We start from the raw sequence: 16,843 nt of genomic DNA, 5'->3' as shown, positions 1-16,843 counted from the left end.
CCTCATCAAGTGTTTGTCCCAAGCGAAACTCATTTGGTAAAGTAATTCGCAGTCGTAATACATACCGTGATGTTGTATCATTTTATTTATTTTATTTTAAGATACTTATATAATACTTATGACGGTTATTTCTGCATATGAAGTAGTGTATTTCATATTCGGCAAAATCTCAAAAATACTTTTCGCAGTCACTATTGAGTAATAATGATGGTTGCAATACTCAAAACTTCACTCTTAATACATTACAAGTAACGATTTTATGTATTTTTGATTAAGCCGATTTACGACATCGACCCGCTCGGAGTTGAAAGCCCGGCTCACAAACCGGCAGAGTGTCCACAAGAATTCGATTGCCAATGTCAGGCAGCTCTGTTGTTGTTGTTGTTGTTGTTCGGTTTAAGTCCTGAGTCGTATTGCGGTGCAGATCATCCAAGGTCGCTGTTGTGCTGTTTAAAGGTATTTCTGTGGTGGAGCTAGCATTAATAGTGTTCCACGTATCTCTAGTATCGTCTGGGAAGATGATGCGATCGTCTTTGGTAGTAGCACATAGACGTAATTCAGCTTCACATATATTCCAAATCACAATAGCCAACAGAAGAGCGTTAGCGACGTTGTGATGCATTATTTATTTGTTTATTTGTTTACTGGAGAGCAGCGAAAAAGAAAACGCGTTTGGCTGCTTCAACAGAGCTTTCGAGACTGAAAATAGCTATCGGTGACTGGAGCCCCCTGTATGATGATCTCCAAACAGACAACAGTCTGGCTGAGAAATAAACAGGCCGACCTGAGCACCACTTGAGATAAGAATTGATTGTTATTGCCTCGTTATAATAAACAAAAAATATACCAACTACAATTGAGCTTGTTAGCCAACTGGAAGCTGGAAAGTGGAAGTGGAATCTGAAGTTTTTTCTCTGCTGTTCAAGCGTACAAAAAATACTAAATTGACTTTTTAGTTGTCTATAGATACATACATATGACCGAATACACACACACTTTTAGCGAATCATATTTATTGTGCAATACTTAAGCTTCCTTCCGACAATGATTTCCAAATAGCTTAAGACCCTCCCCACACACGGGTAGAGTATCTAGCGTTATCCGAGGTCCGATTCCCGCTTGATTCCGCATCAACGCATCAACAGTTGCAGGCGAAGTGGTTTTCCCGATCTTGGGTGGGTTAGTTGCAATCTCTTGGGTTTTATTCGTATCCAGCTTAGTCATCTTGTCGGTAGATGCAGTTGTATTAGATTGAAAAATCAAATCAAGTAGTTCTGCTTCAGTCATCGGTACTTTTTGACCAGAATCGGTTGATTTGATATCTCCCGGATATACTATGCGATCATCTTTCAGTTCGCGTGCAGCACAGAGTGGGAATGACAACAGCAACCATAACGAACACAATGGAATGGCTACGGTCAATAGGCATCTGAGTTTAATTGTCATCTCGATAATAGACATGCACTCTACCCAAACTCGATTTTAAGACTGACAGTAAGTTATCGAGAGAGAGTTGCCCAGTATCCCACGCGCCATGTCAGTTGTAAGTTGTTGGCATTCAGAGACTTGCGATAAGGAATAACAAGAAGCACAAAACTTGTATAGTTGCATTTATAATGAAAGCTTTAAAATTGCATTCATAATATAATATTACGTAGTCATTACTGACGAATAATTATACAATATAATATATAATACTAATTAATTACTAAATAATGTCAACATAATGTTGTAAAGATCAAGTTTCTTAAATCCACAATAAAAATTGTGCTCAAATAACCTTTTTTTTTAATAAAAATTTGTTTCATTTGAAACAATTTTTCAATATAGCTACCAGGAAATCAACTGACAGCAACTTTCTTGTTCTCAATACTTTTAATGAATGCATAACACAAGTAAAGCTTTTTCTCATCATAAGTTGAACTGGAAGTTGGTGATTTTAAGCGCAAACTAAAGCAACAGCATTCTCACTCACTGAAATGTAAACAAAAGTCTTGCTTCAAAAGCTCGACGTCTCTTAATAAATATGTAAATATGATCGAGTATAGACAGGCAGCCTCAATAGATTAAAGAAAACTTTTTAAATACAATATATTTATTCACATGCTTTTGATTTTTCTTCTACTCTTCTACAATGCTTATCAAACATCTTGAAGCCGATTTTGCACCTTGGTTCAGATCCTAGTGCCGATCGAATTTGAATTTGACATGGTTCATTTGAGAGCACTTGTGTGTTTATGCTGCCATCTAAAATAGCAAATGAAGCACTTATTAAATACAACCACAATAATAATTGAACCCCAAGATTTAATTGTGATCGAAAAATCAATGTCATCTTGTAAAACTGTTTTTAAACTGCACAACTTTTCTTTTAGGACTAAATAATTTTTTTGTGCATTGATCTTAGGAGAAACTAACCCGTAAAAAAATTGCATCACTAAATTATTCACATTTGTATGTAATTGCGTGTAATCAGATTAAAACCAGTATGAACGCTGCTGTCGAGTATGCTCAACTGTAGGGACTCGCTACAAATTTTCAACAAAAGCAAAAAGTGCAGTATTCTTAATATATTCCAAAATAAATATACCGTTAAATACAAAAATAATACAATAGAGAGTACAAAATTGCAACAATATTTATTCAATTTTTTTTTTTTATCTTTCTACAAAGATTATCAAACAACCTGAGGCCGATTTTGCATTTTGTTGCAGAACTTAACGCCATTGGAGTCCTTAGTTGGCAAGGTTCATTTAAATCCACTTGTGTGTTTATGTTTTCATCCAAAATAGCAAATGAAACACGTGTTAAATACAACCACAACAATATTGGAAACGCAAGTTTTAATTGTGATCGAAAATTTATTGTCATCTTGTTAAACTATTTCAAAACGGCACAACTTCTCTTTTAAGACTAACTCATTTATTTATGTACGTTGATATTAGGAGAAAATAATCTGTAAAAAATTGCATCATAAATTATTTCCATATGTAATTGCATATAATCAGATTAAAACAAGAATGCACGCTGCTGTCGAGTGTGCTAAATTATAATATATCCACACCCATTTTACTATAAATATAAATATACCGAAAAATACTAAAATATAACGATATAGAGGACAAAATTTTAAATTTGCGCATTCGAGAATTGTAGCTCTATCTCTTATAGTCTCTGAGATCTGCGCATATTGTAACATGCTGCACTAAGCTTATCATATCTGCACTAACAAGCTTGTCCCAATTTTATTATAGAAAAGTACATTTTTATTTGTACTTTGACATAATTGTTTTTAATATCCTTTAGATTTTTCTGTGCCTTATATGAACTTTTATAGTTCTATAAATATCATCATCCCGATTCTCAACGGCTGCAGATATATTGGCGATTATTTGAACTCCCGGTTAAATTATTACCAGATAATTTGGAAAATTATAAATTTGTTTCGCTGTATAGCAACGGGGAAACTAAAAAAGTTAAGACCAACAGATTTTATACACAGATATATTTGACGGCTCATGGGCTTAACATTTCAGTAATTTTCCTGCTTCAATTATGTCTATATTTTTTTGTTTTCGCAATGTGTTTTATCTACTTGATTCCAAGTCAAAGGCTTTTCACATTAACATCAATGTGTGATTAGCTAGAATGCGAATTTTGATAAACTGTTCATAAATTTTAAATTCCTACCGTTTTCAAACAAGCGTACAAGTGTGAACCATTTAACCACTAGCCATTTTTAGGAAGTCCAAATGAGCATTTGGGTCTCATAAAATAAAAAAATACAAGTTATTAGGTGCTGACAGTTGACAAGCGTGCTTACATGTAACAGAATTAAGGTTTAGATTAGCTGCTACCCTCCAAAACAGAATTTGTACAATGCTTTTCATGGAATACTTGTACCAAGAAGGAGTTGACAGTTCTCCCAATATAAATTATTGTTGTATCTTTGCATCTAAGTAGCTGGCTAATGGTAACAAATAATATCGTGTTATTATCAGCTGTTATTGAGGGCTACGTATTCATCGTGTTTCATCAGCTGATCAAATAACATAGCAGACTCAAGTGTGACCAAACTCCAGCGGCTTAGCAAGGTCTCGCACCTAAAGCAGTTACAATACGTAAATGTTGCATACTTTCAGGAGCTATTTCGATTACTCTTGAATAAATACAAAAGATACACTGAAATTTGTACTGAAATATCTTCTCATAGTATTGGTCTATTTAAAATGTTTGCTGCTTTATATATGAAAAACTTTACAAACAACTTACTCTGAAAATTAACATAAAAGCAGGGCATTATTGATTGCCAAATATACGACACAGAGTAACCCAATCGTTATGGAATCTGAGAGATCAATGTCAAATTTCCATTTTTGCTACATGTTAAGTTATGAACTCTATGAATATCTTAGAAAATTCAAGATTTAGTTGTTGATGTTTTCATAAAATAAACCCGTGTAGAAAAGCGTTCTACACGAACATTTGGTATCTTCCTCTTTTAAATGTACGTAGTTGCTAAATCTAAATGTGCATACAAACGAACAGAGGAATATGGCTAAATTTACTCAACTATTACTACTTAAACACAATATTCTGAATATATGATAATATGATAACTTTATTGAACTTTTTCCATTTATTGAAAACCTGACTAAAAAATGGCTGCTGATCTCAAACTCAATTTGACAATTAATTAAATTTGGTTTCGGTTAGATAATACATTTGAAGTTATGTTAAAGTGACAAAAATTTCGTTGAACTAGCTGAGTCCAAACATTAGGCAAAGTACAAAATAAATGTGTGAATAATATTTACTGAATATATAAAAGCTTGGAAGTTTGATCTTGTCTAAATATATATTTTTAAGCAGCAAGAAAAAGCAAAATATGTGTTTTGCATCGGCCGGGAATCGAACCCGGGCCGCCCGCGTGGCAGGCGAGCATTCTACCACTGAACCACCGATGCTTCATGAAAAAATGGTTTAATTATACAAATGGAAAGGGCGCTTTCTAGTAGAAGATTCGGTCTCCCATCCAATTTCATTGAATACATATGTTTGCTACACAACATGCAAATTATTTGTCTCTCAAGCAAAAATTGTATTAATCAGTTTCGGGTTTTAAGCATATGAAATTCAGAACGTATTTAAATATGTGTCATATGATAAAATTGTTAAATCGCAAGCATTAAAATCTCTAGCTTAAAAAATTAACTTTAATTTTAATGTTAAAAGTTATGTCGAGTTCATTATCAACTACACATTCTTTTATCCAAAATTTTGGAAAATGTACATCTGAAAAATGTATCCTAGGATGTTGATGTATAAGTATTCCACAAAATGCATAACTCAGGGACCTACTTTGCGGCTAGTGAAAATAGCAGGCGTTGCTTAAATAAACGGAATGTCTTCTTCAGGTTTCGCATTGTTTACTGCCTTTTTTGTGAGGTAACCAGAGTTACTGGTAATAAATGTCGGCTATTTAGGCTAATCATTGTGACAATTCTATTGTCAGCCCCAGTTGAGACAGTCTCTTTCAGCAACCACCACCCATCAGCCACCTCTGACTTCATCACAAAAGTGCGAGGCCTCTTAAAAAGTATGCAGCGAGGCAAAATGACAACATACACATTACATAAAAATGTCAGTTTAAATGGCATAATTTTGGAGAAGCCCCGGCGACCCTAGGTTATGTTCTGCGAAACCTTTTGGAGGCACGCTTGTGTCCCAAATTTCAAATTCCAAATGCGAAAACGAGTAGTAAGTATATAAAAATACATTAAAATAATGCGTGTTCGGCACTCTGGCAGCTGATGCAAGACTTCCGCATTGAGGGAGTCAGTTGTTGCCGGGTTACATGTCGTACAGTCATTTGTTTATGGCGACCTCTGAGCAGGAGGCTTGCTAAATGTATGCAAAATAAAAGTAAAAGCCAATAGAAAGAATATTTTATGAGAAAATGACAAAATGAGCAACGCTCCATTCCCATTCGCAATTGCAGGTGCGTTGTGTTGCGCTGCGCTGAGTCTTTTGTTTCTGCTTTCAACGTTCAAAACACGGACAATAGACACTGAAGACGACGCGAAGGTTAATCATCGACATTTTGGCAAAGTAATCAGTAAATATTTGCTATTTTTCTCTTGTGGTTTCCCCTCTTCACGATGTTTTCTTCATTTTCATAAGAGCTGTTTACCAGTTTTTCATTTGGCATTTGCATTGAATGCATCTAGTCTGTGGAATTATTGATATTATACCCTGTTGCCATTGTATGTTGGCATATCTGGTATAATAATATGCTAAGAAATGAATGAAAGATGTATCAGTATATTCGAGAATGATTCTGCAAAACAAAATTTGTTGAGTTTATATAAGTACCAGTATTCCACAGTTCAAAATTTTTCCAAAACTATATTGTTAGAATTATAACTGTTCTTATATACAGGGTATCTTCCTCGTCGATTCTTTTTAGTTTTACTGCTCTTACTTATTTTTAACTTGCTTCATTCTGCGAAATATTAAAAGTTGCCAAGCCAAAGGAAACGTTACTTGTAATTCCAGCGGAATTTATCATTGTTCAACCTTGAACATCGACTTGCTCATCATGTGGAGAGCTCTCTGCCTTATAAGGCTCCAACTGCTTTCAAAAATTTGTCTATAGCTAAATCAGGTAAAAAGAAATCTTTTCAATTGACACAATCTCAGTCTTATTGGAGCAGTTGTGAAAAGAGTTTGCGATAGAGTTTGTAAGGTGTACTCAATACTTTTGAATATGTATCGTGGAATCCTTTTGCTCACTTTATTGATGGCATTTTGCCATCAAGTTGTGCCTTTTGATAGCGAAGTCGTCGAGGCCGCGACTCCCAGTACCCAGCTTGGATTAAACGTCAACCCTCCTACTATCGAGAACTGGAACCCAAGTGACATCATCTTTGTAAAGCCTTACAACATTTTGGAAGCTAGCTGCCCACAAGGCTACGTTCTGGCCAATAAGCATTGCCATAAGCGAGTGAGAGCAGCCCCAACTATGAAAATAATGAAGTGATTCATTACACTTTGTTAAATACACTGAATTGTAAATTAAACAAAATACAAAGCATCTACACATTGAATATGTATAGTTTTTTGGATTTTAAATTCAATTATATTGTATAGGAAAAACAAATTAGTAAGCAACTTTTCCGAAGATAAAAGGAAATGAAGTGAAATGCTCTAAAGATAGAAATTGTCGATTTTTTCTATAGGCATTTTTGTCAGCTGTAAATGAATATTAATGGGACAGGGACATTTGAGGTAAAAAATCTTATAAAAAATAATGTTTGAATTTGTGTTTTCGTGTATAAAATACATATATGTACATACATACATATATATATGTATGTTGACAGTGAATTAAACACAATTATGCTGGGTTCTTGATAATGTTTATAGTGGAAACTTCTCAACCAGACAGGAATTTTATCATTTCTTCATAGAAAATTATAAATTGCGAACAACTAAAGGCTTTTATTCCAAGTATAGTCCTTTTAACCTGTCTAAGGTACGAGTACGTAATTGTTAACCACAATCGCATACATATATGGAAGAGTGGGAGCAATGACAATGACCGAGACTACATTCCAGCCATTCCAATTTAGGCTGATTTGCAGACAGAGCCTGCAGGATGCAAGTAGACCATTATCCAAAAATACAACAACGCTGCAAAGTCAAGGAAAGGTGTCACGTGTAGTCGCCATGACGTTGTCCCCGCTGCTGTCATTTATCGGTAGCAGCTGCATTGACGTCCAATGGACAGCAGAGAGCCACCCGGAGGACGGGATGGGCATTTATTCGTGCCATAAAATATGGCAACTCTTAGGCTAGGACTAGCGAAATTGACAAAGTCTCGTCGTGGTCATTAACATGCCCGGGTAATAGGGGGAGAGCACGGTCTGGGGACGGACTAAGTTAATTAAGGACCCCACGGCCGGGGAGCATAATTTGAAGTCGTTTATCAACAACATTTCCGTGGGTACGAGCGCTGAAAGTAAATTGGCTTAGATCATACAAGTATACTAGTAAGCTGCCCAGACAATACACAACAACGAGGAGCACATTATTCATGCATTATTGTACAGTGTTTATTGCCTACCACGTCTGTAACATTTACATATCCAGACCCAATGGATTTTTCAACCAGGGATACACAATTGGGCACTTGTCGCAGACGCTCATGTAACGGATCTCCCCAGTCGATGTCTTCTGGACATTGCAATGAACCGCCTGGCATTGAGTCTTCGGCTTGACCTCACAGCTCTTGAAAGGTTCTCCCAGCACCGGTTTCTTCACATACTCCAACATGCGTGAAATGCCCGTCATATAGACATCCGGATAGGTGGAAAGATGATGCACGAATCTGTTCAGGAGAGCATTAGAAGAAGAATTATGCCCACTGAAATTTAAACTTACTTCTTGAAGGCAGCAAAATTGTTGCGTCCTCGGGAGAACCAAGCGGCATGTAGATACATTCCAAAGGGAGCCCGGTTACTCTGGTAATGGCGATTAAAGTTCTCGAGCATCCATTCGAACAACGCATCAATTTCATCAGCGGGAGGATAAGCACAGGCATCGATCATGGAGCAACTGTAGCCCTCAGTATCAGTCCATGTCACCATAGGATTCACCCAGACACCAGGCAACTCAGCATTGGGACACGGGCCAATTTGGCAATCCTGCACGGACAAATAGTCTAGGGTATATGGCCACATGGGTGGATTCTTAAACTGCTGAGTGGGCCATGAGCTGTCGTAGGTGAGACCCAAGCTCTTCACAGCCTCAAAAGTTTTATTTCCAGAGATTTGAAGGAAGGGCAAACGCATGCCCTGAATCTTCTTCGGATCGACCTTGGCAAATGTCTCTAAGATCTGCAGCTGGGCTCCGAACTCGCTCTCGATCGTGTCAATATCCGCCTCACGCCAGTAGTCCGTACCATCACCGTGGGTCACAGAGTGCAGGGCAATCTCATGACCAGCATTGTACAAGGCATTCACACGCACGTAGTCCGTGTACTCGTGGGAGAGGAAGAAGGTGCCTGTGGCTGGGCAGCCATCGGGATTGGTCAGGCCATCGAAGAGTAGATCGTATTGGGCATAGTTGACGGCATTCACGGCATCATCGAAGGTTATAGTAACAAACTGGCCATCGAAATTAGCATAAAAGGTTTTCGAATCGATTTGTAATTGAATTTACCTGAGGTATCTCTTGTTCCTTGCCCTTGAACTTGGGACGTGGCAATGTGGCATCAGAGCAACGACAATCGGGCAGCTTGCACTTTGCTGCAGAGCATGGCTCGGCCTTTTGCAAGTCCAACCTCGCCAGCTGTGGCGCCACAGTGGTCCTTACCTTATTCTTCGACTTTAGCTTGTTCTTCGTCTTCTGGCCATCACATAACAAAGTTGTGGCGAATAGCACACCGAGTATTAGAACAATTGCGTATTTCATGCTGGACCAGCGTTTCAACCGTTTTCAACTGTTCCGCAGAGTAAATGAAGCGGACTTCAGCTTTTATAACATGCGATCGGAAATCATATCTTATCGAGATAGCACCAATTCAAATTTGATTTGCTTGTTTAACATTGCTAGTGCAATTACTCATGGGTGTGCCTATGTACTTGGCTTCGACATTTTCGAAGATGTTTTCACCTTTCGTTCAAGTGGAAATGTACAAGAATACAATAATTATGATCGAAATGAAGCAAAACTTAAGCTTCAATTTATTTGCATTCTCAACAGTCAATGGTACTTAATAATATTCAATGACTATCAAGCTTATAAGAGTACAGTAGTTGGGTGAATGGGAAGCCATAGCTCTACTACCATAAACACTGATAATTTCAAAAATACTTTTCAAGCTATTTTCAATTATATGAGCCTTGACTTTGGTTCACCCACAAGTCGAAAACTTGCCTCATTAGCATAGACCGAAAGTCCTGAACTTAACAGCTGAGATTTGCGCCTGCGATTTGAGTGGAAAAGTTTTTGTTCCGCAGAGAAAATCCAAGCAAAATCGAAGTAACTGCAACCCAAATTATGACAGGCCCAACAAATGCACTTGAAATCGTAAACAAGTGCTTCAAACTTTTGTGGCACGACAGAAGCTCTTAAAACAAAGCCTGAAATATTCTAAAGTGTTTTTCCAGCCACAAATATTTCCCCCGTTCCGCTAGACTCGCCCATTTCTTCTTGTTCCTTCATTCGTATCCCATGTCAATCACACGCCTCCACAATCGCTATCGCAATCGCATTCGCATCCAAGGTAATGCACTACGGCGGCCAATCAGAATTCTAAATCCGAACAGCGAACAGGCAAAAGTGAATAGTCACCGACAAGTGGCGAAAGCTGGAAACGGGAAACGGAAAACAGAAAACAGGAATCAGGAAGCAACGGGAGTGATATTTCTTGTTTTAAAGATGCAGATATTTGGCTCAGAGTAGTTGCTGATTGAAGTCGTCATGGGCCGCTAGAGAATGCAGCGCGTTGCATGCAACAGAACGACATGGATTTCTTGTCGTCGCGCATATGCCGACTGACATGGGGTACGCCTACAATTCAGTTTGGTCACGTTCTAGGGCGTTACCGACAGGGGTAGGTGCCCCAAGTGCCCTATGTACCCACGTGCCACGTAGCCAGCCAACCAACAGACGGCAAACGTCAGGCCGACAAACGAACGAGAACGAGAACGAAAAACTGTCGGCTGCAAGCGGAAGTAGAAGTGGAAGTGGGCGGCAGCCCTGCCCACAATCTCTCCACATTTTCAGTTCGTATCAGTTCGATGTTGCAATTGTAGGGGCAACATCGAACGCAACATGTTTGAGTGAGTTTGATGCTCTGCCTCCGTATGACGTATGCGCAATGTGTCAAATAACAACACAATACTATATGTTAGTGCTACTCATAAGATAATAATGATTGAGGACAGCTTGAGACCTGAAAGAGATTTCAATTTTTGCCTGCATCTTGTAGGAGGTTTATTGAAAGTTTATTGACAACCAATCTCAATGAAGATGAATCGTATGCCTCTCGCATCTCTCAAATCTACAACAAATGCCGTGCCACAGTTCTCACATGTGTTTCACCAAGGCGCATCAGTGCGTGAAATCAAAGTAAAAATTTTTACTCATGCTACACTCAACAAGAGTCTCACGTGGCGCAAACTGTTTTAAAATGCAAATTTTGCCTTAATAAAAATATAACTCATATGCTCGCAGATCTACCCCAAAAGAAACTCACGCACGTCTGAACTGAGAACAAAACTACAAAGGGGGCGAGAATACTATAATTGGCAGGGGACGATGGGGTGGAGGGAGGCAAGTGTGAGTCGCATTTGCGTTTGCCAATTTTCACGATAATCACAGAAACTAATTTGCATAGCGAATGAAATAGACGCGACTGCAAATCTGCGCTAATCAAATCAACCCAAACGCACAAACTCAATTTGCCGACCACAACGTATTTACTTATATAAACACGCAGATGCTCTTACAGCACAAACATTTCTTTTACTTGTGAGGTAAAGAACACTTTGATAAATATTGTAACTATTTGAACTGTGACACTTCCAAGAAGAGTTCTAAAATTCTGTATACCAAAGAATGAATCCATACTTGTCAAAAAGAGCATTCTATCTTCGTTGTAAACTTTATTTCGCTCCTTCCAATTGTAATCCATTGCAAAAGCTTATTTTCTTTGCAAAGATTTTCGGCCTTATGATAAGTCTCTTATTACATTTCTCAGATTATAAAACTCTGGTGACTTGCTTCTTCTTTACATTTGCATCCAGCACAAGGCTCAAGCTATGAACAATAACAAAAGCAACATTCGGAAATCCAAGTTGGATGTAACGTCTTACATTCGCTACAAAAGAAAACATATTTCGGTCTCCGCGGAATATTTAAATTGATCAGTCTAAGAACATAGATATGTTTGTTCAGAATATTTGAATTGGTTGTCTTATAAATCATCGGAGAGTTTCTTGTCCAGTTCCTTTAAGTATTCCCCTAGACTGTTATTTCAAACAATTCTCGACATCAAAAAAGTGTGGAAAACTTGAACAAAATTTATAAAGTAAATTCAAAAATGTCAAAAACATTGCATGAGAGTCAAGAAGAGTGCAAACAAAAACTAGAGCAAGTGGTTAGATTCAACAGAAATCTGCAGAGAAACGAAGTCCTTACCTTGCACTACCTTGGACAGCCTTATGTCGTGATGTCACGCAGCCCGTTGCTGCGTCTCAAGTTGCCCGTGAGCACCTTTAATTACCAGGATGGCGACGATTGTGGCATTGCGTTGCAGTTGATATTTACCTGCCCGGTCAATTATCCGCTGCAATTGCCAAAAGTCGATCTAGTTGAGAAGCGGAATGTCAGCAACGAGTTGGAGCTGAGTCTGCGCATGGAAATTGCTTCGACGCTGGAGAGGCATTTGGGGCTTTATATGATTGTGGCAGTTGTCACTCAGCTGCAAATGCTGCTCAACAATATGGCCAGGCGATTGCCGATGTCTTCCAGAGGCTACTGACATGTGGTGACGAGCTGAAGCTGACGCTAGAGGGGGAAATGCTGTGTGTGGAGTGTGGAGTGGAGCTCTTAAATGTTGAGTGTATTTCGCTGTCCCAACTGTGCGATTGCAGTAGTAGTAGTAGTTGTTGCCAGTCATCACCATGCTGAGGTGTATGTCCTTGTTGTCTGGACGCGTACGAACGTGCACAAACATGTTTGCTGTGCCCGTTGCCCGCTGCCCTTACGCAGAATACGTGACTTCTGGCATTGACATCATTGGCGGGCGACCTGAAGTGTGCAACACTTGGCCAAACGTTAACACGTGCCACAGCAGATGAACGCAACGCGCCACGACGACAGCTCATTAATTGGCGACTGTGGCACTTTCAGTCCAGTTTCAGCTTCCACCCCGTCCAAATTCGGTCCGGGCCGGGCCGGGCATTGCATTAACTTATCTTTTATGCGCATGCCAAAGCATTTGCCATAGTTATCCTATCTTAAAAGTGACACTACGACTCTGCTCAGTTAGCATATCCACATATACTTTACATATACTTTTTAGCTTCTAGCTTCAGTGCTACATTTCCTTCCGACGCCGCCGCCTCAGCGCACTACAAATTGGTTGTAAAAAAAGGAGCAAGCAAAGGAATATGTGTGGCAAAGACTGGCACTGAGCGCAGCAGTCGCTTCCTTGGGCGCATCCTGTTTATCCTCAAAGATGCAGCAACGTCAAGTCCTTTGCTCTCATGCCGGATGTCTCTGGGTAATTTAGATAGCTGTTGCAGTTGTTGCTCACAACTTGCATAATGTCACTTTCAAAGACTTTTGGGGCCAAATTGCTAAAAACGAACACGATTGCATGCCAAGCCAAAAGTCTTTTTTTCTTTTCTATGTTACACATAAGGAAAGTCTAAAGTGCTTAACGTGATGAGCAATGCATCTAAAAACTTGTACTAAGTCAATCGAAGATGCAGTTGTACTTAAGGGAATAACTATTGAAATTGATCTTTGGATGTGTATTGCTGGAAATTTTTAATAAATAGTTCTTAATGCTACATGTTAGTGTTAATGCACAATATCGTTGATTGAGAATATTTAAATAGATAATTCGTAGTAGTATTTAGAAGACAAATATTGCGACGATTTTGAGAACTTTGTTTTAGTTAATTTTTATTAAAAGTAAAGCGCTTTCTGATATTTGTATTTGATTAGGGAGAAAATGGTATTCTCAGACTGTTTTTTTCTCTGTTTTGTGTAATGAACATTCAATGTATTAAATAAGATTGAGTCAATAAACGTTCATAAATTCATGGCATTCAGATGTAACAGTTCTGACTAAATTGATGTAAGCTTCAGTGAGACTGATATGAACTAAACGAATGGACAACCTAAAAAATAATTGATCTAAACAAACGAGAATGAGGCTCAAATCTACTCAACTTTGTGAACGATAATGATGTCCATTCTGTCTTTTAGTTAAGTGAATGGTTCGATTGAACTTGCTCAGAATTATATGACACAACTCTACAATATTTCCGATTTGCATATTGATTATTATCAGGATTACTTTTTTTCTTATATGATCAAGTTATTAAAATAAGAGTATTGATTTCGTGTTACAGTTTTACTCGCAGTGTATATATGTCATATATTATTATATTCTATATTACCTGTATACATTTCTATACAATGATATCACTGCTGGTATAGAAATTCAGTGTTCCGAGTTCTTCTTACTTAGAATCTGCTTGCTAGTTAGATTTAGCTACAACTGACGCAATTTTGGGCGACCGCAAACATTGCGGACTACAAGCAGAATATATTTCAATGGCATTTAATCTTTAATGCGGCTGTGACGACATTGGCGACTGTATGCCCGAAGGATTTGTGCGTAATGAAAAACTGTCACGGCATAAGACGACGACAAGCTTCCTGGCTGCCGTTTGGATGAGTGAGAAGGAGGAGGGTTGAAAAAAGTAAACGAGGCGATGCGAGGCAAAGGAGGTGCTGGGTGATGGGTGAAGAAAGGCAAAGGCGACTAAGCCATCGCAGGTATTGCAAAATTGAAAAGCGCTCGTCGAGCTTGTCGTGGCATTAAAATCGCAAATTTGTGTGCGTCGCCAATGCGGCAAGCCATTCAGGACATTTATGGCCGGTAACTAAACGACGCGACGCCAGGCAGACAACTCCGGAGACAGGCCATAAAAACCGGCGACGCTTGCGTGATAAGCGCATAAATCAACTCCGAGATGTACGTTTGCATCGCCGACAAAGAGTTCTAGTCTTTGTGGACCTTTAAGCTAGATGTGATGTCTATCAGTTGATGCGCCACCTCAAATTAGCCGAGCTGCTTCCATTTTTTAATTATCTGTAATGCATCTCGAGACATTTATTTACCGAAATGAAATGAACAATGGAGTCGTTAATTTATGCTTTATTGTTGTTCACTTTAAGTATTCTCTTAGCTCTTGAAGAAAATATAGTATAAGATAGTAGTCTTAGAAAATGTAATACATTCTCGACCCAATTTTAGAGTTCATTGTGAGTTGTGAGAGATGAAATTTCCACGCGAAATGAATTTTCGATGGATTATGACCACAGACCACAGCAGAATGGTCAAAATGGATTCCTGTTTGCCCTGTTGGAACTTTGAGCTCATTGCTTATGCCGGAGCACGAAACAAATTCAAATTACAAATTATGTTGTCATTTGTGCGCTTTACGAGGCAGCAGGGTGGCAACCTCCATCGCCCAACCCCCTCCTTAGAACCTTCAACCCCCACCAGCTGCTGTAGAGGACATTGCAACGTGACGTTGACTTTGGGCAGTAAACGTTAATCCTCTGGCAATGTCTGCGCTTCATTTCGCGCGGTGTCAACTATTTAGTTTCCGGTTTTAACTTACGCCATAAACTCGGCATTACGTGTCCGCTTTTATTGCATACTTGCAAGCGTCTCACTCGTCTCTCCTTCTTAATAATCCGCTTTGACCATGGCCGCTACGGCTGTGGGTGGAGCAGCAGACCACCACACAATAACAATGTTTATAGCCCCCAACCAAGCAGTCAGGTCAAGTCTGGTCCATCGCCTAGTTGCACACATGAACACACACACACACGCTCTCCTCTCATATTTATTCTCGCGTTGCAGTCATAAATGCGCTTAATTGGTAATTTTCAGCAGGAGATGCCCCCATGTGTGTGAGGAGATTGTAAAAGTTGCAATCGGGTTGCCAAATCATAAATAGAACATATGCTTTTGTAACCATATTTTTATATTTATCATTTTATGTAGTGCTCTCCACGAAATCACTGCGAATTCTGAGTATTCTTAAGTATGCTACGTGTTGCAGGAAATAAGGAAATTATTACGTAAATCTGGATCTATATGTTGTTATAACAACATAGTTATCTGGCATATTTATATAAGAGAATCTTTACCTGAAGAAGAGAAGGATAAATAGAAGCACATCAAATTTGCTAAATAATTATTTATTTTATATTTAACAATAAACTCTGTAAGAAAAACTTATAAATCATAAAGAAAATGTTCTGCACACTTGCTAATAAAATCGATTATTAAAGTATGATCAAATCCAATATTGTTACGACATAATTTTGCAGATGTATCTCATATTATGTGTAAAACTAATTGATTATGTTCGCCCTTCGTACTTTCTAACTATTCAAATACTCGTACACAATAATTTTGGGCTAGGGTCTACAAATTTCTTGACTCATCTATAATATGAAACACAAGAAATAGATATAAATAATTAAGGAATGCATATTGAGCTTACCCACAGTCATGCGGTTAGGTTTCTGGTCTTCCCGCTCAATCATATGTAGAGCACTGGTTACCATCGGAATTATGTGCTGTGATCCACGATACAAATGGCGAATGCGTTCAAATTCCGTGAATATTGCAGATACCAAGTGATCGGGAAAATTGTTCTTTGATCGGATGTGGACATCGGGAGCATCGCGGGGATAGAATCTGGGACACTTGAAGATCAACTTGCAACTGATGCGCGCATCCGCCGGTACCTCGGTCTCAATGTGTCCACAAACAAAGACCTCAAGCTGGAAAAAGTGCGGCGACTTTCGCACTTTCATCGGACAACCGAGCAAAGCGAGAGTTCGCAGCTCTGAATCACGCAACGCCTTACAAAAGGAGCCAAGCTTCTCAAGAGGAACACTGTCCATTGTAGTAAATGGCGGACAGAATTTATTCGAGTAATTGAAAATATAGAATTACAGGCTAGTGTAGAGCTGAGAGAAAGCTACAGACAGTCTGAAATACAAGTATTGA

At 38.7% G+C, this 16,843-nt stretch overlaps 3 protein-coding genes, 1 long non-coding RNA gene and 1 other non-coding gene across 7 annotated transcripts; 1 reads left to right on the top strand and 4 right to left on the bottom strand.

Annotated features, from left to right (window-relative positions):
* Window positions 1–2,615: 2,615 nt before the first annotated feature.
* Window positions 2,616–3,950, bottom strand: LOC117568495 (uncharacterized). Of its 2 annotated transcripts, none has more exons than XR_007954803.1 (2): window positions 3,691–3,950; window positions 2,616–2,956 (listed from the first exon to the last, which is right to left on the bottom strand). It is a non-coding gene; the product is annotated as an uncharacterized LOC117568495 (long non-coding RNA). The 2 variants fall into 2 exon arrangements; XR_004572145.2 differs by having other exon boundaries at window positions 3,824–3,950.
* Window positions 3,951–4,896: 946 nt separating this feature from the next.
* Trnag-gcc (transfer RNA glycine (anticodon GCC)) lies at window positions 4,897–4,967 on the bottom strand. Its single transcript has one exon. It is a non-coding gene; the product is annotated as a tRNA-Gly (tRNA).
* A 3,125-nt stretch (window positions 4,968–8,092) lies between these two features.
* On the bottom strand, window positions 8,093–9,505 carry LOC117568921 (chitin deacetylase 7). The gene is made up of 3 exons (XM_034249831.2): window positions 9,226–9,505; window positions 8,446–9,170; window positions 8,093–8,392 (listed from the first exon to the last, which is right to left on the bottom strand). The coding sequence occupies exons 1-3, from the start codon at window positions 9,475–9,477 to the stop codon at window positions 8,143–8,145; spliced, it is 1,227 nt and encodes a 408-aa protein (XP_034105722.1). The 5' UTR covers window positions 9,478–9,505; the 3' UTR covers window positions 8,093–8,142.
* A 2,528-nt stretch (window positions 9,506–12,033) lies between these two features.
* On the top strand, window positions 12,034–13,610 carry LOC117571242 (uncharacterized). The gene is made up of 2 exons (XM_052004873.1): window positions 12,034–13,297; window positions 13,356–13,610. Exon 1 carries the CDS (start codon window positions 12,113–12,115, stop codon window positions 12,551–12,553), a length of 441 nt encoding a protein of 146 aa, XP_051860833.1. The 5' UTR covers window positions 12,034–12,112; the 3' UTR covers window positions 12,554–13,297; window positions 13,356–13,610.
* A 2,397-nt stretch (window positions 13,611–16,007) lies between these two features.
* Window positions 16,008–16,843, bottom strand: LOC117568599 (uncharacterized). Of its 2 annotated transcripts, none has more exons than XM_034249349.2 (2): window positions 16,336–16,843; window positions 16,008–16,272 (listed from the first exon to the last, which is right to left on the bottom strand). In XM_034249349.2, exons 1-2 carry the CDS (start codon window positions 16,735–16,737, stop codon window positions 16,246–16,248), a joined length of 429 nt encoding a protein of 142 aa, XP_034105240.1. In that variant the 5' UTR covers window positions 16,738–16,843; the 3' UTR covers window positions 16,008–16,245. The 2 variants fall into 2 exon arrangements, with proteins under 2 accessions (XP_034105240.1, XP_034105241.1); XM_034249350.2 differs by having other exon boundaries at window positions 16,332–16,842.

The sequence above is a fragment of the Drosophila albomicans genome, chromosome 3 (genome assembly GCF_009650485.2).
Source record: "Drosophila albomicans strain 15112-1751.03 chromosome 3, ASM965048v2, whole genome shotgun sequence".
In the NCBI taxonomy this organism is placed as follows: Eukaryota; Metazoa; Arthropoda; class Insecta; order Diptera; family Drosophilidae; genus Drosophila; species Drosophila albomicans.
Note: the sequence above shows the minus strand (reverse complement) of the source record. Positions and strands in the feature narration are given on the sequence as shown.

Bases quoted from the DNA above. Each gene is read 5' to 3' on its own strand.
- LOC117568921 (XM_034249831.2), bottom strand. From the start codon at position 9,477: ATGAAATACGCAATTGTTCTAATACTCGGTGTGCTATTCGCCACAACT. The intron at 9,171-9,225 runs GTAAATTCAATT...TTCGATGGCCAG, and splicing joins AGGAACAAGAGATACCTCAG to TTTGTTACTATAACCTTCGA. The intron at 8,393-8,445 runs GTAAGTTTAAAT...TCTCCTGAACAG, and splicing joins AATTTTGCTGCCTTCAAGAA to ATTCGTGCATCATCTTTCCA.
- LOC117571242 (XM_052004873.1), top strand. From the start codon at position 12,113: ATGTCAAAAACATTGCATGAGAGTCAAGAAGAGTGCAAACAAAAACTA.
- LOC117568599 (XM_034249349.2), bottom strand. From the start codon at position 16,737: ATGGACAGTGTTCCTCTTGAGAAGCTTGGCTCCTTTTGTAAGGCGTTG. The intron at 16,273-16,335 runs GTGGGTAAGCTC...TTCATATTATAG, and splicing joins AGAAACCTAACCGCATGACT to ATGAGTCAAGAAATTTGTAG.